At 37.8% G+C, this 23,400-nt stretch overlaps 1 protein-coding gene across 2 annotated transcripts in view; it reads left to right on the top strand.

Annotated features, from left to right (window-relative positions):
* The first annotated feature begins 1,216 nt into the window (after positions 1-1,216).
* CAMSAP1 (calmodulin regulated spectrin associated protein 1) overlaps positions 1,217-23,400 on the top strand; it is a 31,265-nt gene continuing 9,081 nt past the window's right edge. Inside the window, exons 1-10 of one of the 2 annotated variants that reach the window (XM_067308958.1) lie at positions 1,217-1,246; positions 1,836-1,998; positions 13,268-13,530; positions 13,733-13,894; positions 14,496-14,576; positions 19,229-19,370; positions 20,744-20,883; positions 20,986-21,082; positions 21,503-21,680; positions 22,373-22,464. In XM_067308958.1, the coding sequence (XP_067165059.1) occupies positions 1,836-1,998; positions 13,268-13,530; positions 13,733-13,894; positions 14,496-14,576; positions 19,229-19,370; positions 20,744-20,883; positions 20,986-21,082; positions 21,503-21,680; positions 22,373-22,464 (1,318 nt within the window). In that variant the 5' untranslated portion in view covers positions 1,217-1,246. Of the gene's footprint in view, positions 1,247-1,835; positions 1,999-13,267; positions 13,531-13,732; positions 13,895-14,495; positions 14,577-19,228; positions 19,371-20,743; positions 20,884-20,985; positions 21,083-21,502; positions 21,681-22,369; positions 22,465-23,400 lie in introns of both variants that reach the window. The other variant, XM_067308957.1, reaches the window with a different exon arrangement.

The following is a 23,400-nucleotide window of genomic DNA, read 5'->3' as shown; positions in this document are numbered from 1 at the left end:
ACTTTGAGAAGCCGTAAAGAAATAAATGTTGAATCTCAGGACAGAGCCAAATCCGTCTTTTCATGATTTTGAAACGTGTATAAAATCTACCAGTTGCGTGCAGCAAAAGATAATTTATGAGAATCGCAACACGGAAAATCAGGTAGAGGAAGGTCAGTCTGCCGTCGCTGCTGTGGCAGGAGCAGCTTTTGCAGGTCAAGCTCCGTGTTTCCGCAGCCACGGCCACGCCGCGCCACTCGGGTGGGATTTTGCCGGGCTTTTCCATCTCTTGTTGGCAGTCCAAGCTTTTGTTAATTCTCAGTCTACCCTGATTTTGAGAGTCGAGCTGCAGCCAGCAAAGAAAAAAGAAAAAAAATCAACGTGAGATTTTGCTTGGCAAACGTGTCTTGCTGCTGCCCGTGGTTTGTGGAAAAAACCATGTGAACCAGGTGAAGAAAGTCGCCGTTTGCTGGGGAACGCCGAGGCGCGTAAGCCGAGGCCTGCTGCTGCGAGCCGCCTTGGGCACCTCTGGTCGCGAGCGGTTCTCAGCTCAAGTCTCGGGCGGGAGTGATGCAAAATGAATGGATATTCTTGGAGAACAACCTCATGAAAAATATTCCTGTTTTTTTCACACACGGACGGCTGTAACGTCGTGTCAGGGGCAATGTCGTCACGTTTCTGCAAGGCCTGGGCGCCTCGGGCTGCGGCTGAGGGGGAGCCAGGCCTCCCTCACCGCCGGGCCGCCCCCTCGGAGCGGCGGGGAAACGCGGGGAGGAGGGAGGCGGCCCGGCAGCACCGAGGGGTCCGGCGGCGCCCGGCCGGGGACGCGACCCGCCGCGGGGCCTCCACACGCGCCGCGCTGCCTGCGCGCCCGCGGCGGGCCCGCGCCCGTCCCCTAGGCAACGGTTGCCTAGCGACGGCCGGAGGCGGCCGGTGCCCGCGGCCGCGCGCCTGCGCACTGCGGCGCCTGCCTCCTCCCGCCGAGAGCGTGCGCGCGCGCGCGCGCGCGCGGGGACGGTAGGGAGGGCGGGCGGAGGGGGGTGTGTGTGCGCGCATGCGCGCGCGCGCGCGCGCGGGCACGAGCGCAGCCAGCCCCGGCCCGGCGGCGGCGGCGGCGGCGGCTGCCTCCTTCCCTCCCTCCCTGCCTGGCCGAGAGCGGCGCGGCGCGGCGGGACCGGGCTGCGGGGCCTCCCCCCGGCTCCCCTCACCCGCCGGCGGGCGGGCGGGCGGGCGGGCGGCGGCGATGCGGCGGCCGTAGCGCGGAAAGGTGAGAGGCGGCGGGGCCTGTAGGCCGCGGCGGGGCGGGCTGCGCCCCTCTCCCTCCGCCCCCGCCTCCCGCCGCCGGGTGGGGGTGGGGGCGGGGATGCGGGGCCGGGGGGGGGGCGGCACCTCCCCCCCCGGCCCCGAGGCGGCGGCGGCGGCCATGGGGGTGCGTGCGCGGAGCCTCTGCTGCTGCTCGCGGGCGCGGCGCGCCGCGGAGCCGCAGGTGCTGCCGCGGGCGGTGGGGGGGGGGGCGGGAGGTTTTGGGGGGGGGGGGGCAGCGCCTCGGCCTTTCTTTATCCCCGCGGCCGCGCAGGTGACGGGCTGTGCCCCCCTCGCGCCCTGGCCCCCTTTTTTTTTAATACAAACCTGAACCTTGCCCAAAAAAAAGAAAAAAAAAAAAAAGAGAGAGAGATGCTCCCTCTGGGCTCGGCGGCCTTTGATTTCCCAGCGGATTGTAAACGGCCGCGTAAATCTTTCCCCTGGAGACGCCGAAGGGTGCCGGGCCTGCTGCCCGCCGGTCGCCGCCGTGCCCCCCGCGCCCCCGCGGGAAGGACGGCACGGGTGAAGCCCGCCGCCTTTTGTTGTCCTTTCAGATGGTGGATGCTGATGCCTGCGCGGGTGGCGATAGCGCCAGAAGAAAAATGGATGCCCTGGCGGATAGTGCGGTCGAGATTGTCCCTTTGGAGCTCTATGATTCAGCCAGAGCGAAAATAGCTGCTAATCTACAATGGATCTGTGCGAAAGCCTACGGAATAGGTAAGATCACCTTTATCGGGAAGGCGTTCTCGCTTCCGTTCTTGCTTATTCTGCTGCCCCTGCCGTGCCAGAAGTAATGAAATTAGGCTTAAATCGCCTTTGTTTTAAATATCAATAATATGTCAGTCTATTCTCTTGTAATATTGCGTCTTTCCTGGTACCTTCAGCAGGAATAATGGAGCTATATAAACTGCTGTGTGTCAGCAGGCCTAGTGGTGAACGCCCACAGATAGCTAAAATGAAGATTTAGACGTTTGGAGATGTACGTTATTCAGAATAACTAAGTAGACTTTCCTACACAGAACCGTATGCCATCACTTGCAGGCCTTGAGTCCCTCCAGGCTGCTAAGGCTTTAATGTGCTTCCTTGTCTGGTCATCTTGGCCAGCTGATGCTGGGACCTGACACTCTTTGTATGCTGAGGTTTTGGTTCTTGTTTTGGGTTGTTTTTTGGGTTTTTTGTCAGATTATGGTATTTGTTGCAAAATGAACTAAAAAGAAATCCATTTATGGTCAGTAAAATTCTTTTATGTAATAAAAAAAACCCCACCCCGTTGACTGAACAGATAAAAGATATCTATGTTCTGTGATGTAAAACAGCAAGTTGTAAGGGATGGAAGAGTTCTTTCCTTTATGTTGTCAGAAACCGTTACAGTCAAACATGGAAAAATAAAGATTTTGTGGGTATTATTTATACAGTATTTTCCTAGCATCCATTGAGATCTGCTTTTTCATTTTGAGCTAGATCTACCTGTCTATTCTGAATTATTGTTACTGGATACCCCTTGAGTTTTAAGTAGCTTCATTATGTAGAAATATAACAGAGTACTTGTTTTTGTTTATCCAAAACAAAACATAATAAAAACATGTACAAAATCTTGTTTTGGAAAATGAGATAGCCCTATTAATCTAAGTCTAATTTGCCAAGCTCATAATATGCTTAGTGGATTAACACTAGCTTACTTTGTGTCAAGGCTGAAGAAAAGCAGTCCATTCCTCCCGTTAAATAAAATAGAGAAAATATTTCAACAAGGATAATAGTTTTCTGATAATATTTCCAGCTCTGTCAGTGTCCTCATCACCTTCATGATTGTGTGGAAAATAGGAATTTATGGCTTTATAATGTTTAATATTTGTGAAGGTATTTCGTTACAAGCTGTAAGAGACCAAAACCTTTTATCAGATGAAGTTAAAAAAAAAGTGGGAATTCTGGGAGAGTGTTAATATAATGTTGATGACTTAAAAGAACTAAACAGGCCTTTCCTCATGTAAATATTTTTCGATTGCTGGAATTGTTTGTAATGTTCACTGAAGACTTCTTAGTGATCAGAGGTAAAGCATATATTCCAGACACGGAGACACTATTTATATTTTGACTTTGTTTCAAAAGAAAGCTAATTCTAAATTGGGATTGACTACCATGGATCATACTCCAGAGAAAGCTTTAAGACCTCATGTTTCTTTGGTAGTGTCATCTGGGGCTCCATCATGAACTCAGGGATGTATCTGTGTGTCTTGGACCAGGATTGGTTAAAAATTTGGGGGGGAAAAAACCCAAATCCTTCCTAATTCTTTTAGTCTACAGTGATGAAAGTGATGAGATCTGCAGTGTAGAGAAGGCTGTAGCTGCATTTGCCAGTATTTTGCACTTGTATTTAGACTCACTCAGATCACATGCTTTAGGAGCTAAATGCCAGGAACAGCAGGAAGAATTTATTTTTGCTAGGGCTTTTGGTGTTGCCATTCTCTGTTAGCTCCAGTGAGTAGGGTCTTTTGAGCATAAGTATCTTTGTAGGACCATGGCCCATGGAAATTTAGTTTGATTTTTGAAATGGCTCCTGCAGGCGTTGTCACATAGTAACCATTACTTCTAGAATAGCATTCCGAAATACTTAGAAACATATAAGCCTCTTTAATTCATAGACAGATGGATTTAAAAATGTTTCCTCTATGATGATTATTTTGAATAATGTTTGAACTTAATACATTACTCATTGTCTCTCAATTTTGGGGGGGTTTTTGTGTTGTTTTTTTTTAAAGATATTGGTATCATTCAGTAAGTCTTGGACAGCTACAAAGCAATGGAGAGTTTTTATTTTTTGTATTTTATATTTGGTTTTTGGAAGTTTTTTGTTTTTGTTATTTTAGACTTTAGTTGTGGTCAATTTGGTGAAAAAATACTTCTCTGTTTATAATATCAGAACACTCTCTTATGTTCTGAAGTAATTCTTATGTAGGTTTTCCGTAACTGTCTTCAAGTGGCTACTAAAGAGTGTTTTTCTGAAATGTTGGATTTGGAATTGACATATATGACTTGACATAATTTTGTGCTCCAGTCTATACTTAAGTGCAGGAACGGTCAAGAACAGAAATTTGATTCTAGTATAGACTGTAACTTACAGCCAGTTACCACTGTTGGTTTCACCTGCGACTGTGATTTCTAGTTAATATTACAGGATATTTGAATTCTCCCCATCTAAGCTTGCTGTGCTTATGAAAAATGCTACTTCCTTCCGTTTTTCTCAAAGACAAATTATTGAAGGCATGCAAGACGGATAACTTGGAGCTGAAGTCCTGGTCTGGGCTCTGTTTCATCTGATGAGGCATTCCATCTTTTCGCTGTTCTGCCCATCCTAAAGAGAGAATTTTGGTAGCCAGGCAAGCTACCTCTTCTCTTGGGCATAAGCACTGCTAGTGAGGCACTCTCCTTTTTGCATGGGAATTGAGCCATCTGGGCTGCTTCTGGCAGCAGATAGCTCCTCCTATCTGCTTCTCTGGTGGCTGCCTGGTAGTCACAGATGGAATCCAGAGGGAGGTTTTACAACTGTTTGTCTAAATTCCAGAACACGGAGGAATGGTGTTTTGAAGGAAGGTGTTTCCCCATTTGGTGTCTTCCCCCTCCCTCTCCCCAAACAAATCTTGGAGTGCTTGCATCTCTGTGAAGGTCTACGTACAAACATCTAGAAACCTTCTGTACACCTGAAAGATACAAAGTCTGTTTGGCTGAGACAGGAGTTCAAGGGAATGGAACTCGATTAGAACAAAATTATTTTTTTATCGGTGAACTTTGATTACATGCAGTTTAAATGTGTGTTTTAAAAAATAAGGAATTCTAATAGCAATTTGAAAATAAAATTCTTCATGATTAAGTGGCTTAGAAGCAAAGATGCCATTGACTTTTCGTGGGACTTTAGTTCACAAGATACTTAAATCCCTTTGAAAAACTCAGTGTAGGAGGTTCAGATAAGCTTGGCCAGCCATCCGTGAGAGATACTGCTTTTTCGCAGTCATTAGAATAAACCAGATTTCCAAATAATAATAGGACCACACACTGGAAAAAGCTGAGCAGAGTGAAAGGGACCTGATCTTTCGCTTGTACTGTTTCCCTCCGGTTCTGAACAGCAGCAGTGAGAACTGACAAAACTGGTCAGTTTTCATTTATTACAACTTGGGGAAAATGTACAACAATTGAAAATTTTGTTTGCTCAGCAGATTTAGTTAGTACAGCATTAATTTATGTGTAGGAATTATGCTTTCCATTGTCATGGTTATAGAATTAAATTTAGATATCAAAGGAGTATATGGAAGTTTTTCGGTGTTCCAGCTTGCTGTCAGCTAGCTTGTTGTTTAGATCCTTTTCCATAACAAATGTTGCTGCTTCTTTAAACAGTTTGTAAAATTCAGACTGGTCAAAATGAACTTGGTGGCTTTTACCTGCTTATTAGGGCTAGGAGCTTTACATGGATTCCAGGCTTAGCTCTGACATTAACCTGAGACCTTTGGTAAGATACTGGCAGGAAAGCAAAGCATTAATGTAATGCAGAGCAGAGGAAATTCAAGTAGTGGCTTTTTTATTTTTGAAGTAGGTAGGTAACATTTACCTGTTAAATAAGGTTTATAGTACTGTATAGCTACCCACAGCTAGCGATCATTGGTATGGTCAATGTGAAAATCTTTCCTGGGCTGAATTGCCTGGGTAAGTAGACCTCTGGGGTTCCCTGTTTCTGTTTTGTCAGCTTTCTTCTCAGGTCTGTAATAAAAATGTTGTTAAGAAAGCTGTTGCGTTTTGCAAATATTCTAGTAGTTAAGTATTCAAGTTTTTTAATAATCCCTATTTCATAAGCCCTGAATCTCACTTATTCATGTGAAGTATACAGGGGTGAAGAATTCCATAATCATTATTTTCTCTTCTGCCTCATCTAGATTTGTTGCTTTCTGCCTGATCAAAAGATATGATGATAAGAGTGAGATTACTTTCACCAGCAGTATACAAACTTTTTAGCTTGTTTTTTTTTCTGACCATTGTACATAAATTTTCTTGTGTAATGTTATAGATTACGTACAGAGTTTATAATACGAGAACCAAAACAGAACGTGTTTTTATTTTAAAGTAGACTAAGACTTAATTGCTGAAAAAGTGTAAGTTCTGCTTCATGATCTGCAGCTTAGGGAACATGTATGCAGTACTAAATCATTCTGTGAATGCATGATATTAATAAAATTGTATTCAGAATTCTAATAAGCTTCATTCTGTTTATCATGGTGCTTTGACTCTTTTTCCATATGAAACCAGTTCTTGATGCTTCTGGAGAATAAATAACATCTGGCTGGTATGTACTTCTCTAGTTCAGATGATGAGTCAAATTTGTTCCAATTGCTGCATTTATTTTATCAATTATTTAAGTAACGATCTTTGAACAGGTTTTTGTAAGTGAGTTGTTAAAGAAATAGTCTCTACGCTAAAGTGGGTAGGGAAGAGTCTTGGAATAATTGTGTCTTGGACTGTTGCTGTGTGTGAAGTTATTTTTGTAATCTTGTAAACTGTTGTACACAAAATTTATACTTAGTACTGACAAATTTTTGAGAGAATAAAACTCATTGACATGAAGGACTAGACCAAAATAGTTTTTTTCAGGAGAAATTGTGGTGGCTTATTTTTGAGTGCTTCCTCTCTTATAAAAATAGTTGGTAGAGGTATCTCTCTGCTAGACTTACTGGGACAAGAGCATTTATGATTTTGTGCTGCTGAAACCTGAAAAATATATTATTAGCTTGTTTTTATAAGCGTAGATAGCAAAAGTGAGCATCTTGGTTCTATGATGAGTTTTCTGCTTGCAACTGCCAAGTGACATGATGTAAAATTTATATAAAATCAGTGTGCAAAACAGATCCAGTCAACTCGGATCCTAAGCATAGTCCTTAGACATATTCTTGGACAATTCTTGATAGAAAATTTAGGACAGACTGAATAGTTGGGAGTGTACTTTGCTTTCAACAAATCTAATGATCAGGTTGCATGGTGTTGTTTTGAAGTTGCTACAAAACCCCTATTAGTTGTTAAGTTTTATGTCTTTGAACACCTCAGTTTGTCTAAAGCTGACGGTTGTAAAGTTTGCATTAAAGAAGTTTTCTGCTAATATTTCCCAAGACATAACTGCTTACAAAGCACAATACAAAAAATGGAAGATGTTTGCAAGCTTTTCAGCAACACGCACTAGTAACATAAAAGTGTCTTGCTTTTGGAATCAAGAGAGTATCTTAAGATGGTATTAAGATGGTATTTGCTTATTATAAACAAAAAAGGACATGGTTTACTTGTTTTTGCTTTGCTGTGGCAGGATTTGTTAAATTCAGTCCAACCAGAAATTTTGTAGAAACAGCTTGGAAGCAAATTGCTCTGGTGTTAATTTTTCTGTTTGTTTTTTTTTTTCCCCCCAGAAGTCCAAAATACTAATGTGCAAAACATACAGGATTTTAATGAACTGATTTTTTAGAACAGCTAAGTACAGTTATAGGTCATGAAAGGAAGGTGTTGAAAAAGATGCTTATAGAAACCGGGACTTGAAAACATTGGTCTTTTTCTTTGAAAAGAGCATTGACATATTCACTGCTGAGGCAAGCTAAAAGCATATGACATGTTTGGAGTTGGTCTAAACATAAAAAATGGCAAGAAAAGGTGGATACTTGTGCATCTATACCATATAATTGAAGATTAAACTAGCATTATGCAAATTCTGATAGTGTTTAATTGCTCTAAATCTGACAACGTGTTTCTGTTGTTTTGGCTATGTGGGAATCTTGACGTTTGTAAGTGGGTTTTGGCGAATGAGCAGACCTGTGTGCTGCAGGTATTTGTTTTATGTGGCATTGTACTACAGATAAAAATAATTAGCAGAGAAGTGAAAGGTAAATAGGTCTTCTAGGTTGTACTTTCAGATATGTATTTCAAATATTGAAGATAACACACTGTGAGATCACTCTGATGTGGCTGACCGGAGAGACTGGGTTATCCCAAGTTTGAGGTAATTACATTGTATACAGGGTAGCTACAATATGTTATATGGGTGTTTCTCAGCTTACACTTGCACACTTCTGTAGCATCCTTTTTGCATTACAGTTTTTCCTGCTATTTGTTTCTCTTTTTGTTTATTTGTGCCTGCTGTGTGGACAGTATGATGATGTCCACAAGAAAAGTATGAAGCAAATTTGAATTATATAGTAAAGCTAATACTATTACTGCTCTCGAGCATTGGTGTGGTCTTCATATCTTGAAATTTCAACAGGCCTTTAGCTGGGACATCCCATTGGTTAAAACATTGTGCCTTTCTATAGCAGATAGGCACTGGTCTCCAAATTTAGCTGGCAGAAGTGTTGCGTACACTAAAAATATAAAAAATAAAGCTGGGCAAGTGTTTACAGTGAGATAAGTTGCAAGTAGTGGAAAATTAATATTTAGGAATAACTTGTTATCATAGTATTAAAATACAGTCTCACATCTCTGTTGTAATCTGGATACAGAACTGCATTACATTCAATTCTTTGAAACGAGAATGAGCTATAGAGCAGGAAATTAGTCTGGATACTAGAAGTTATTTTCTTCTCCCCTGTACCTTTAATCCTGATCTAATCTGTTCAGTCTGTAAGCAATTATATGAAGACCAGAAACATGAAATTAGAAGGTTCTTCAACGTAGAAGAAGATTATTTCAGATCTCTTGACTGGATGTTCCAACCAGAGAACAGTAGCCAAAGTATGAGGTGTTTGGGGATATTTGTTTGTTTGTTTTTTAGCGAGAATCTTAAATATATTGATTTCTGTGTCAGCAAATCTCATTGCTAAGAAATAGATCGACTATTTTATTGCTAGGAAGGACTTTTAAAAAATCTTTAAAATACTGCTATTTTAAACAAGATTTAGTTTGGGGACGCCTTCCTGTCTGTGTTAGGCAGCAAGCTGAGCATCCTGTTCTCATGGTCTCCTCTGTTTTTATAATCTGTGAAACACCCGGCTCTGCTCAGTTGTGTCTTCTGGGCACGTTAGTGTTGAAGAGAGCGCTGCTTTCTGTAGCAACTGTGAAAATGTGGATGTGTAGTATTGTGTCACCATTTAAAAGGCAGTAAATAGGTTCTTTTTTCCCAGCTTTAAGTGTTTTTTCTGTTTAGGTCATTTTCCTCAAAGTTGAACGGTGTTTATCAATTCAAGGTCTTGAGGGCGGTGGGAGGCTGCTGCTGACCACCACCTTTTTGTTTGGCAGCAGGCTTGCGATTGAAGTAAGATGTGGATCATGGTCACACTCTGCTTTTATGACTTTTTAAAAGCCTTTTTGGATTTGGCAAATACACATTTTAGCTTTAGTACTAATATTTCCTTTCTGAATTTTATTTTAAATATTTTGGATTTTTGAATCCATAGACTTGTTTGATTTAACATAGTATCAAACTAAAATGTAGTCAGTTCCAGAAAGGATGTTGATGTGTATGTGTGAGAGTTCAGTTGTCCAGGTATGTCTCTGCCACTTTTCGTGGATTTACATGTTCTGGGTTTTGCGCTGCTATGTCAAAGACTAATAATGTGAAAGCTTGGTCAAGAAGGAATGAAAATGACTATACATTTGCCCTTGTTTTTTCCTAATCAACAAGAAAACTAAATGCTGCAATAGAAAAAGTTAAATATAATTTATTTGCAGAAATAGCAAATATGGAAGTATGCTACCACTGTTAAAACACCAACATGATTTTTCATGTTGGTGTTATAACAGTGGTAGCATACTTCCATACTGGCATTTTGTTGTTGTTGTTACAGTCTATAAAATAGTCATAGTCAACCTGGGGTAAAAGGGACCTGAAGAAAAACTTAAGTGAGCTACTTGCTCGCTTGCATAAATAGCTGAACAGCTGTTTTGTTGGAGGGGGGTGTTTTTTTTTTTTTTTTTGGTCCAGTTTCAGGCAGTCACCTGGGTTACCCTGCGCTGTGGTGGTCTGTGGAATTGGTGGAAGGCATAAGTTTATAGTAAAAACATCATATAAAAGAAATACTTCAGATTTCAGACATTTTGACTATGCATACTTTTGTTTTAAAAAAAATCCTTTTAAAATTGGAATAATGCTAATGATCTTACCAGCAATGTACTTCATCACAGATGTTTTATGAGCATTAGCTCATACTGTTACTATTATTTCCTACTATTTAAAAAGCAGTGTATCTTAGATTGTTTAAGGGGTAGGTGCTTGTAATGAAGCTAAAATGTTGAATATGGACTCCTTTACATTTTAATTTTGGTTCCTTTCTCAGTCATTGGAAATGGAAGCTGTAGGTCTCTTTCTGGAACCGGCAATCACTGTTAAACTGAATTACAGCTCAACAGCCTTTGATTGTAGGCCAGTTTGAACAATGTTAAGAAGGATAAAAATATCTAAATTATTATCTGTTTCACATAAAATGGGCAATTATGTTATTGAATACTTTTTATGTAGTGCCAGTGGTGTTTTATTGTGTCTTTTCCCACTGCCTTTGGTATATAGTCCATATATTAAAGTATTAAATGTCACATAAAAGAAAAATAACTGTCTTAATTAAAAAGAACTTGAAAAAGCTTTCCGTTTTGAACTAAAGAATGAATATTAAAAAGACACATGAAGCCAAGAATGAATGTTAATGTGGTTGTTCCAAATAACGTACTGAATTTGTGAGCAAATGCATTCTAAACTACTTGGGGAGGAAAGGGAAGAAAGACCCAAGAATTTTGTAATCATGATTTAGGAATGCAACAGAATAAGAAGCAGTTTAACTTTTGCTATTTTAGGTTTTTAACTTTTTAGGGTTTTTTAAGGCATACATTTGCATTTTTTCAACTTCTACGGGGATAGTTTGTTAAATTTTACAGATATATTACTTGAGATATTCTTAAATAATTCCAGACCTTTTTTGCAGATCATTTGCCACCTTGGATTGTATAATCACGTGATAAATATGTGGTTGTGTATCAGATGTCTCTTTGTGTAATTTTTCTCTAGAAATTCTGATATTGTTTAAAGTAATATAAGAAAGATATTTTAGTATACTGTTTTTATGCAACTGAAAAAAGTGTCAGTACTGTTTGACCAGCTGACTGAATGTTTTGTTTTGAGAACAACTAGTTTACTACATATTTGTATTTAAGATGTGAGATACACTCTGGTTCATGTAATGGTACTTTATCAATTTATTTGCTTTATGAACAGTAAGTGGTCTGCAGGATACAAATATTGTGTGAATTATTTTACAGTTCAAAGATGCACCATGGCTAGGAGTTTTTTAAAATGGGGAAATTTCATTATTTTGGGAATGAGCTGAATGAGTGTAAATATGCTGCCAAATTAACAATTCTATTACCCGTGGCTATACATATTTAAAGTGCACCATTGAAGTGACTTCAGGGAAGATCTTCAGAGTGACTGGATGACACAAAATAATTTTATTTTAAAAAAGATGAAATGTCTGGCTTTTATTAAGGCAACACACTTGAGTCTGGAAGGTGTTTTTGCTGGAGCTGAAGACTCATTATTATTATCAGGCTATTGTAAAGACCAATAGCTTCTAGTCCGATTACCGAATATACGTAGAAGTATTTATTTTGCAATATAGCTCGTTTTAATTTGTTTTATGTCCTTGCAATAATATCAAGAAACTACAGCTAACAGTGTTTCCTTCCACTTTCAACTGTTCAAATCAGTTGGCATGTGGCTTGGGTTACAGAGTTAGATAGAACCTTTGATATTGACAGTGCTGCAGATAGTGAAGTGTGGATTTGAAATGTTTGAGACCTCCGCAGAGTGGTCAGAACACTAGTTACGAGTGCCCTTCTTTCTGTCGGTATTGCCAGCTATGGAGCTGGGCTCACAGTAGCAGATGTTGTACAAGTCTTCATGAGGGATGAGAACGGTTGGGGAAGAAGTGGTATGCAAGGATAAAGTCTTCTCTTCTGTTAATTTTATATGTAAACTACTGCATTCGGGATCTGCGTTAAGTTTTATAAAATTATAAGACAACATATGGAAATAGTATCATTCCAAAATGAATTAGTTGCTGGTTAAAAATCCAAGTTGAATAGTTTTGCATCATAGGCTTTAATTTTTATTTAAAGGCTGAAAAGCTGCAATAGTTTGCTTCAGTGCACTAATCTCCAAAACATAGGCAATAAGCTACTAGAGAGACTGAATTGTCTCACACACCATTTGTTAAATGCTCAAGGCTTTAATTGGAGTTCGTTTGGTCTTTTTTTTTTTTTTTTTTTTTACTAGCTGTAGCTGTTTAGACTTTATATCTATTTTCTTTGATAGTATTTCATTCAAGGCATAGTTGGCTAAGTTTTCTTTTTTCAGTTGAGAATGTTTGGCCAACCCCTCTAAGTAACTGAGTATTACAGTTATTTAACTGCTGTGCACAGATGTTTTGGGATGTTGCTTGAAGTAGCTGTGAATTTTACTTCAAAGATAGATATACTTTGTCTATCTGATACAGAGTATTTTAGCCTGTGATCTAAATAAATAATTTGTAATTCCAAATAAAATTAAGATACTAATAGTATGAACTTATCATTAGAGATGATATTGTTTTATTCCAATTCAGCATAGTCTTGTTATTCAAAGGAAAAACTAGAGGTATATTGAGATCGGTTGGTCTTTTGTCCATGTGGAAGGGCTTCCTTGACCTGGGGCCTTAGTAACTTGAGAAAGCTAACTGGTAGCTTACAGGTTTCTTACTGAAGTGTGTGTAGGCAGGGAGCTAATTATGTATACTTCTATTTAATTAAAATGTAAACACAAAGACCTATCAAAAACCATTTGCAATATGAAACTGCAATTTTTTTTATATTCAGTATCTTTTTGTTTGACTGTTCAATTCCATTGTTTTGCTCTTTCATAGGCTATCTTTGAATTCAAGCATAATTTTTTTCTTGTTTGTAACTGATGCCACTTACTGATGCCACTTGTTGAAACTCTTTGTTTCAGATAATGTCCCGGAAGAGCTGAAGGACCCGTTTTACATAGATCAGTATGAGCAAGAACATATTAAACCACCTGTCATCAAGCTGTTGCTGTCCAGCGAGCTGTACTGTCGTGTCTGTAGCCTCATTCTGAAGGGGGATCAGGTGGCTGCTCTGCAGGGACACCAGTCGGTGATCCAGGCTCTGTCTCGAAAAGGGATTTACGTCATGGAGAGCGATGACACACCTGTGTCTGAATCTGATCTGGGCTGTGCACCAATCAAAATGGTTAGCTTAATTAAATCCACCTAATGATTTTTTTTTAATTTATTTAACTCTATTTAAAATAGTTAATGGAATGAAGAGCTTTTAATTTCTAGGTCGCTAACCTCAGAAATTTTTCATTGTAAATACAGCTGGAATGTTTAAAGATTTTTTTTTTCCCCTTAAAGGATGTTATTTTGCAGTAGTCTTTGCTTTCCCCTTTTAGAGTTCTCATATGGCAATGATTGATGCTCTTATGATGGCCTATACTGTAGAAATGATCAGCATTGAAAAGGTGGTTGCTAGCGTCAAGCGTTTCTCTACGTTCAGTGCCTCAAAAGAACTACCCTATGATTTGGAGGATGCGATGGTTTTCTGGATTAACAAGGTAAAATTTACTTCAAGAAAAGTGTGCCTGTTTCTTATCGTCACGTTTCAGATTTGTTGTTTCAGATATTGTTTCTAGAGCTCAGGTAACCAGAAGAACACAGTTTTTATCTGCTATACAATAATGAGATGTGCACTGGAAGATAAGCTAAATTCATTCATAGATTTACGTTTTTTATGGAAATATGGCTGTCTTTGGAGAATTATAAATAAATGCTTAATTGCACTTGTATTGATATCAAACTTTTTTTTTAACCTAAGCTTTGCCACAGCCTTAGAGGGAAAATTGTTATAATTAAAGCCACTACTAAGATGATGGTTCATCTTGAAAACTAATACTAATGTGTCTGTACATCTTACATGGGTCTAAGTATTCTTGTGATTCAGCAAGACCCATTTGAAATCGGAAGCGGTTTCCATGACAAACTTTCTCCATTTAAAGCGAAATGCATGCAAGATTCCTTTTTTCTGTAACACATTATTGTATAAATGTTTTATATTTTTAGAATGGATTGACTGTTAAATGCAAAAAAAACCCCACAACTTGTAGAAATATGTATTCAGATGTATTTTAATATCTCTTCTATGCTATGCCCTTTTAGGTGAACCTTAAAATGAGAGAGATAACGGAGAAAGAGATGAAATTAAAACAGCAATTAATGGAAAGTCCGGGACACCAAAAGGTAAAATAAATTTGTTGTAATTTGGAGTATTGACAACAGATTTAAGTAAAAACTTTTCGATGTTTTCTTTGTCAGATTATTGTGAAGCATCCAAGTCTTGACACTTCTGAGGTTTTGTGCATGCAATTCTTGTTTGTATCATCAATGCCCTTATTCACCTTTAGTCCCAGTGGTATCTTTCAACTTCCCTTTTAAGTTTCAGTTAGACTGAAATAACTTGTTCAACCTTTGAATGTTACGATCTGGGTGAACATCACTCAGCGCAAAATATATAACATATATTTTGAAAGCTTTTGGGCATATTCATTTTGCATGGGTTAATTATCTAATATAAATTCAGGGCTTAGTCAAATGCTATCTAGTAAGCATATTCTTGGCATTCAAATGTTATATGTGTGTATGCGTGCAATTTTTTCCACCTTTTTCCCTTGAAACTATATCACAATGCACTAACATTGCAAAAATATAGTACACTTTCATTTCTGGAGAATGTAAAATAGATTTTTCTCAAACATAATGTATATTGGCTGTCTGTGCTCCCAATTTATGATTTAATGAAGCCTTAAAAAAAACCCTGTGATGCTCTTTCCTCAAATTCCCATTGCTATGCAAAGGGGATAAAATTGTAACTTATGAACTAGATACAATTGTTTCATATTGAGGGCAAAGGTTTTTTTACATGCCTTTTATGTAAAATAATATCCTTGAATGAAAAGGGATTTAAGAGCTGTTTAATTTACAAGTTGATGCATGATCTGAAGGATCCGGTTAACTATTTGACTCTCTGTTAAAAACTATTGGATCTCATTTTAATATTTGTAAATTAAACTTCTAGGCTAAGACCACTCTAAAATATGAAAGTGTATATTGTTGAAGTGCATTTAAGTATTGCTGCTTATAACTTGCATTGCTGATGTTCCTTTCCTATTCCTACGTTCCTCTCCTTGCTTCCTGAGCAGTCTCCTTCCAAATGGTATTGGAAATTAGTACCTGTAAGTGAACTACTTTTACACCAGTTGTCATCCACAAAACCATGGCTTTTAAAATTTCTTCAGAGTGTTTGCTTCCATTACAATGCTTCTTAGACAATCATTTTAAAAACTGTCTTTTAGTTTTTGGTTCATCAGGCTTAGTTTTCATAACATTATTTTTGCATACTGTACAGCGTATAGCATAATCACTTTACAGCGTTTCAAAATTGTTTCCACAGTACAGGGGTGAGGGGTATGGAGTAGCAGCAAAAAAAACTCAGAAAATTAACAGTGGTTGAAATTACTGCTTGTTGCAAGGAGGCAATTGATTGCAGCACTAAGGTGATGTACAAGCCAGTCAGATTAAATGGTTGCTTCATCTTTGAATCCATAGTTAAGATATGCTAGGTGTTAGCAATAGTTTGTTAAATAATGCTCTTGCGCTCCCCTGTATACACACATACACACATGCATGCGTGTGCATGGATATATATACCACACTGTAGCTCTGACTTTTCTATAAAAAAACAAAAATGAAAATACTAACTTCTCTGTTTATTCAACTATGTAAGTATTCAACTATAAGAGAAAGCTTTGGGCCTTTCGCCCTAGTTTTTACTGGGTTTATAAATCAAAACCAGAACACCTTTGTTTGGTGAGATGAGGTTAGAAGATAAAACAAACCATTTTGGACCCATTATTACAACTATTGGAATTACATAGTAAATTGAAGCTGTCGTAATGGGAGAAAAGACAGAATTAAAATCTTACACATCAAAAAAGGATTTATTTTATTTTCGATAAAATGAAATGTGACAATAGGAGTTTTGTTTTTTTTTTTAAGTGGAATTGATGTTCTGTTATAAAAGCCTGCTTGCTCTTGGCTGAGTTTCCAGGTTTTATTTGAACTTGTGGAGATTTTCCGTTGTTCCTGTGTTTTCCTTGGCTGTGATATCCTTTCTCCTCTACTTGCTGGGTTTGTTGTTTTTCATTTTCTGTCTGGGCGGATGAGAGCCGTTGTCTCAGTTGTAAATTCGAAAGGGCAGTGCCTTTGGGAAAGGCAGGAGCGACCTGGCAGTCGCTTATCCCCACAACCTCTCTGCCTTTCTGCAAAGAGCTCCGTCCCACACTTCTGGCCCATATCTTTTATTTATTTGAACTGAATGTATGGACCACATTAAAAGCGCTAAGTTTCTGAAATAAAGGAAATTAGAGTGGGGACCTGCAGGCTGATAAAATGTGTGATAGAGCCCTGTCTTCCAGCCGTATGTAATGACTTGAGACAGTATATAATGAAGTATTGACCTAGCGCTTATCACTTACGTTCTGTGCATGCTTAAAGACAACCGCTGTATTTGGGTCCTACGTGGGATAGCGTCTCTAAGAAGCTGAAGCAGTTTATATTTTAAAGAGGCATCTGGGGGAGAGTGGAAGAAACAGATCAGAAATGGAGTTGACTTGCATGATGTCAATGAGCAAGTTTGTGGTAAAGGAGGAAGTATAACAGAAGTCATCTCGCTGCTAGTCCAGTACCCCTTATATTATACTGGTTTACTAACGGACTTTGCAGTTTCCTTACTGTTTTTCACATTGTATCTCTTCTCCCTTTTTTTTTTTTTTTTTTTTTTTTGTGATTTGGAAGCTATCAAAGGCACTTGTCCTCACTGAAGATGAAGTCATCCTTTTTTTTTTCTTTTTAGTGCATACAGTTAACTCATTTTTGAGTTCAGTAGCACCCATTTGTGCACTTTAATGCAAACAAATAGGTTATTTATTTAAAAAAAAAAAAGCTTAGAATATAAGAAAGAATTGAGAATTTTCAGTATAAAAGAATGAATAACCAGAATAAAAGTTGGGAAAAATATAAGGAGTTAAATGGAGAAGTCCATAAAAACTTCCTTGATGATAGATGTGTGTTTTTTCACCAAAGTTAAGAGACAAAGAGGTCTTACATTTTTGATTTCCCAGTTTTGGCTGTGATTGGTTTAAATTCCATTTAAACCTGTTGCAAAGGAAATATTTGTATCTACTTTAAATTCAGTAGCAACTAAAATTTAAAAATTTTTTTTGAATTTGTCTTTAATGCATTTAATTTGACTAAGTGGGTAAGTAATGAACCTTTTAAGCTAACCAGATCACCTTAGTGTACATATTTTATTGGACTTGATGACCACATTTCCAGTGCATAATGGATGTTGCTAATGCATTTGATTTGTTTCACCTCTGAATAATCACCATCATATATCTCACTATTTCTTTTTGCGTAAGCCTGATCTGATGCATGCCATATCACACTGCATGCTGGAACCAGTGGAATATGCTCATGTGGTACAGTATGATTCACGTTCCATTACCTATTTGTGGAGTGCTCCAGGCTGGGGAAAAGTAAATTTACACCTGGTCAAAGGAAAGAAAAATTAGCATTAGCATGTAGACATAGCTTCTAGAATTACTTGCCTTTGCCAGGAAAACTTAGCATAGCTTGTTTGTATTTGTGCACAATAAACTAATAAATAAAACAGATTCTTCTTCTTACTCTGATTGTAAGTGACCTTCATTCTTTGAACAGAATTTTTCTCAGCCTGTGCCATCCTAAATTGACACAGATGAGAGTGTGTGTGTTTGTGTGTAGAGCCAGCTTTCCTAAGTTGTCTTGGAAAGTGTGTGATACCATTGGTAACATCTGACTTTTTTTTAATGGATAAATATGTTCTCTGATTACGTCCGTTAGGCAAACGCATCAGTCAAGATACGTATGAGATGTTAAGTGACATTTATGCACTTAATGTATAAAAGAAATCTTTTCCAACACTAGAAAATATTTCTGCTAGGCTCCAAAGTGTGTTGTTCCTTTTGTTGATAGATCATTGCTGGAATTTAGATATAGCCTCCTAATCTAACGTGCGGATTCCTAGTAAATATCAAGACTAAAACTTCTCTTGCCAAAATCGCAAGAAGCGATGCCAGGTTAGTTTTATTCTTTAGCGGGTCGGCTTCAACTACTCCTCAGCCACCCTCCAAATTGTTTGAGGGGAATGGGGTAGTTTGCAAGAGTCTGATGCTGATTTATAGTGAAATCAAGGAAGGCTTTGCCATTGATTTACATGGCCTACTCGCTCCTGTTGCTGACCACTTTTGGAAAAAGCCATGTTTTTTTCTTGCTACACAACATTAATATTGTATGCTGGCTTGCCAGTCATATAATGCTCCGAATCTCTCCAAGAGAACTTTGCTCTCTGTGGACATGACAGCAAGTCTGGATGTAGATGACACATGGGAAAGTGCTAGCCCATCGTAACTGTTTTTTGCTGGTCTTTGTTTTCAAGCTTTAAATGTTTTGTAAATATTTAGTCTATCTTTGTCTCTTGGTTTGGATCTGCTGCATTCATAAATCTGTGTGGAAGGATTTTGACTTACGTTGCTTGTAGTAAGTTAAAATGTGTGGATGAAGACTGGAATAAAGCAGTGCGGGCTGCGTTCAGGTGTGAGGAAAATGATTAAAAAGGAAGTACAGTTTTCTTCTGAATTGGCTTCCGCTGAAAGAAGAGTGTTACCTTGTAAATTGTTTTTGACCTAGATAAAGCAAGATGCTATAAAGAATCCACCATAAAGAGTTTTCAGTGCTTAAGAAAAATTTCTTTTCTCCTTGGCATCGTATGAACACTTATTTTCTTTTGTTAGGTGCGTTACCGAAGAGACCATCTCTCAAGCAGGCAATTACCTTACTTTCCTTTGCTTGAAGATTTGATGAAGGATGGTAGTGATGGTGCTGCTCTTTTAGCTGTGATACACTATTATTGTCCAGAGCAAATGAAACTAGATGGTATGTAATTAAGGTTTCTAAAAAAATTCTTCAGTCATAAAAGTTGGACTAGAAATACATGCTCAAATAAAAAGCAGTGCATCCAGCAGGTGGTGGTCTATAGCAGGTTAGTCAGGCCACATATGAAATCTACATAAAATCAATGTATTTTAACTTAGTGTATTTAGAAGAATCTGCTCTGTATTTTATAAACTCTGATATTCTTTCTTTTATAGATCTAGGTAATATGGCTTTTTGTTTTAAAATAATTGAGCTTGGTTTTAATTGTCCATGAAAAGGAATAAATTTCCACTACTGTTAGCTGATAATTCTAATGTTATTCTGCAGGAGTACATATATATATATATATATATTTTTAAATCTAAAGAAAAAAAGTTTCTCACAATCTTAAGTAATTGTCACCCTTCAGCATACCAAACATGAGTTCTGTTTTCCGTAAAATATTTTTCTTAATAATTCAGTGTTCTTGTTGCACTTAAATTCTGCTAGTCAACATTTTATGTTGGTTTCTAAGTTCTCAAATATTTTGCACCTTGCAAAACTGCTGAAGGGTTTCAGAAGGAACCAGCACTGTGAATCCTTTTTTAGCAGTATTCTCTGCTTGATTTTCACAAATCTAGTGTACTACGTCATGTCAGGTAGTAGACAGATGTACATATTTCCTTGAGAATAAATTCAGTAAATTTCTCTGTTCTTGGACAAAAGCATTAATTTTATTGCCTTATTCTTACTCTTTGGTTGTAAATGCTTGATAATAAATTTATCGTTTTAAAGCTTGTCGCAACATTTAAAAGCCTTTCAGTAAAGTGTATTCAGTCCTCCTAAATTTGTTCTTGAAGAAAAAAGGAGATTGCCATAGTTGTTCTGTAGCTTTGTAAGTAGGTGTCATTACATAGCAAAGTATTTATGAAGTCTCACAGTGGATAGCTAAGGTATGTGCTCGTCTGGGCTTCAGACACAGAAACTCTAAGTATTCCGTCTTCACATGTTAGCTGGCGTTGTACTGCTTTAGAGTAGGAAAAGCCTTGTATTGTTTGCAAATCAAGATGTCTGTTTTTAATTGCTCTTGTATTTTGCCACTCATGTTCTTAGTAGGCTGTTTGCCTTGCCTGTGACTGTAATAGGCAGAAGCCTAAGTGGGTTCTAAAATGAATACAGAATCGATATTGTTTTATCTGTGTTTTTCTTCTTCCTTTTCCTATCCTGCTGGTACTTAACAGGTAGAGAAGTATCAGTACTAGCCAATAATTATTAAATGATGGTGTATAAACAGTCTGTGAAGCTTTTCTATGCAATGTTTCTGTTAGTTTTGGATGAAGATTTAATTCGTTGTGATAGTGTCATAATGTATTCATTTTTTTTCACCTTTCTAGATATTTGTTTGAAGGAGGTAACTTCAATTGCAGACAGCCTCTATAATATTCAACTTTTGAGAGAATTCTCAAATGAGTATCTAAACAAATGTTTTTACCTCACGTTGGAGGACATGTTATATGCTCCTTTGGTTTTAAAGGTAAGGAACATAATGAAGGATATATTTTTAAATATAGGTAAATCATTAACAAACTGTTTTGTTATCTTATTTTTTGTTTGTTGTTTTTTTGTTTTTTTCCAGCCTAATGTCATGGTTTTCATTGCGGAGCTCTTCTGGTGGTTTGAGAATGTCAAACCAGACTTTGTACAGCCGAGGGATATTCAGGAAATAAAAGATGGTAAGTTTTTCAATTTTTGATTAAATATAAGTACATTAAAAAAAACAACCCTTACATTATAATGAAACTGTTTCATAGTGTAGTTTCCTTTGGAGTTTTATGTCTACCTAAACTACCTGCTCACTGGAGGTCTCTGAAAGTAGTAAAAACGGAAGGGAAATTAGTTCTAGATCCACTTGTGGGTTGACTCCTAAGCTTTGGAGTGAGATAGGCAGATAATTTCTTCTCTAACCCCACTAAGTATTTACTTATTTTTCATTAAGGTCACCATGGAATAAATATTTTAAATAAAGATTGTTCCTTCAGGCTTCATTTTAGTTTTATTTCACTCTGATCTACTGCAAACTGAAAAGCTCCTGTTCTTGTTTGTTATTTGAATGTTTAGCATAAGTTGCATTAATCTTTTAAATATATGTACAGTTAAAACAGTGTTGCAGCAGAAGAGCAGTCGTCCACCTGTTCCTATTTCCAATGCAACTAAACGAAGTTTCATGGCTAGCCCTGCTAGTACAAGTCCAGCAGACTTGCAGCCTTCGGCTCAGACAGGCTCTGAAGCTTGCAGTAGATACTACCTGCACCCCGAGGAATCTGACTATCTGTAAGTCTTTTTTCATGTCATTAGGCTAATCTTTTATTCTTCCAGTTGGGTAACCTAGGAATTTCTGATGCCAAATTTTCTGATTTTGCTACAAATTAAGTGAATTTTGAGTTGTGTGCAGTGAGTCTCTAAAATATTCTCAGCTCTCAAGTTTGAGGAGATACTTGGCACTGTTATGTTTGGAATAAGCCAGTAATTCTTACCATTTAATGTAACCATTGCATTATAGAGAATTTAACTAATTTCTGTTTTGGAGAAAATGTGAAACATGAGAATTGTTCAAACATCTCATCTTTACCGGCTGTATTCTATGAATGGTAGTAGGAAAACAAGCTTAAATAGTATTTACTCTACAAGAAGGTTAAAGACAAGTTTTTTCAGCTGAGCTAAATTGGAGTGCAACAAATAAGTTAACTCAGTCTTTTTCTCTAATGTAGTGTTACAAAAGTCGTATTTTAAATCCTCTCTATGTAAAAGCTTAAAACATTTTGAATTCAGATAGTAGTTTATTTCTGTAATGTTACATCTGAAAACTTTTATTTCTCTTCCTTTAAGCAACATCAGCATTAAAACTAATGATTTGTTCTTGTGTTTTAAGGGAGGGCAGAGTAACTATTACCAGTGTAATTTCTTCTCTCACTGTAAAAAAACATTTCTTGTACTAATGGATATTTGTTTTTCTGAATTAGTAGCAAAGGAGGAAGCCCTGCCTTTAGCCCTTCCCATCCACTGCTCCCTTTGAGACAAAAGCAACAAAAATCTTTACAGGGAGAAGACAGCCCTGGTAAGTCAACATTGAATTTGGATTTCAACAGGTGATGACCATCCATCTCAACACAGTAATGAATGAAAACCATTTCTTTCTGAATAAAGAGAATAAAAAAAAGACCTTTTAGTAGTATTTATACAGGTATCCTTTGTGTATTGCTATCTATGTTGATTCTTTCTCATTTTTTCAAATGATTGAATTTTAAGCTTTGTGGGAGTATAAGTATTTTGAAAATGTAATTGACTATAAGCAGTCTTGGTTTCCAACATAGCTGCTTTCTGACAAGACCCAGATTGCATATTTATCCAGAAGATGTATTCACCTTGAGAAAATTATATAGCATGTTTATGAACAGCAGCCTGGGCGCTTGTTATATTCTGAGTGACTTTGCAATACTGATTACTCAGTTAATGAGGCAATATTTCCTTTATTTGTAATCTCTTGTGAAAAAAATATAGGCTTTTTTCTGACAGTGAAAGTTTTAGGATAACTTTCTGGAACCTTTTTTTGGGAGGGGGGGAGTGGACTTGAGTTCATAAACATTAATAATCTAAAATTGCATTTAACTATGGTCAGCTAAATCGTAAATATGTTTAGTTTCAGTAAATCATCTTCATCTGCATTAAAAAGGATTTTAAAGATCTTTTAAGAAAATTACTGAAAATTTTTTTTCCACGAATGAGCTTATTTGTCAGAATCTCAAGTGCAAGAAATTAAGACTAATAACTTCAATGCTGTGAAAAGAAAGGAAAAAAGCCATTTGTCACATGTGCATAAGACTGACAAAAGTCTTGGAAAATAGATTTATCATCCAGAATGGCAAATTTACTGGAGTGTTTACCACATTTTGTGTAAAGACCTAAGTTTATAGTTGCATAAGGAGACTTAGAATTTATTTCCTTCTGTCAGCTAAAGTACCAACCAAATCCCACTTCCATGTTTGGAAACCCG

Source organism: Apteryx mantelli, chromosome 21 (assembly GCF_036417845.1).
Source record: "Apteryx mantelli isolate bAptMan1 chromosome 21, bAptMan1.hap1, whole genome shotgun sequence".
Taxonomy (NCBI): domain Eukaryota; kingdom Metazoa; phylum Chordata; class Aves; order Apterygiformes; family Apterygidae; genus Apteryx; species Apteryx mantelli.
This window is presented reverse-complemented; position numbering and strand designations above follow the sequence as displayed.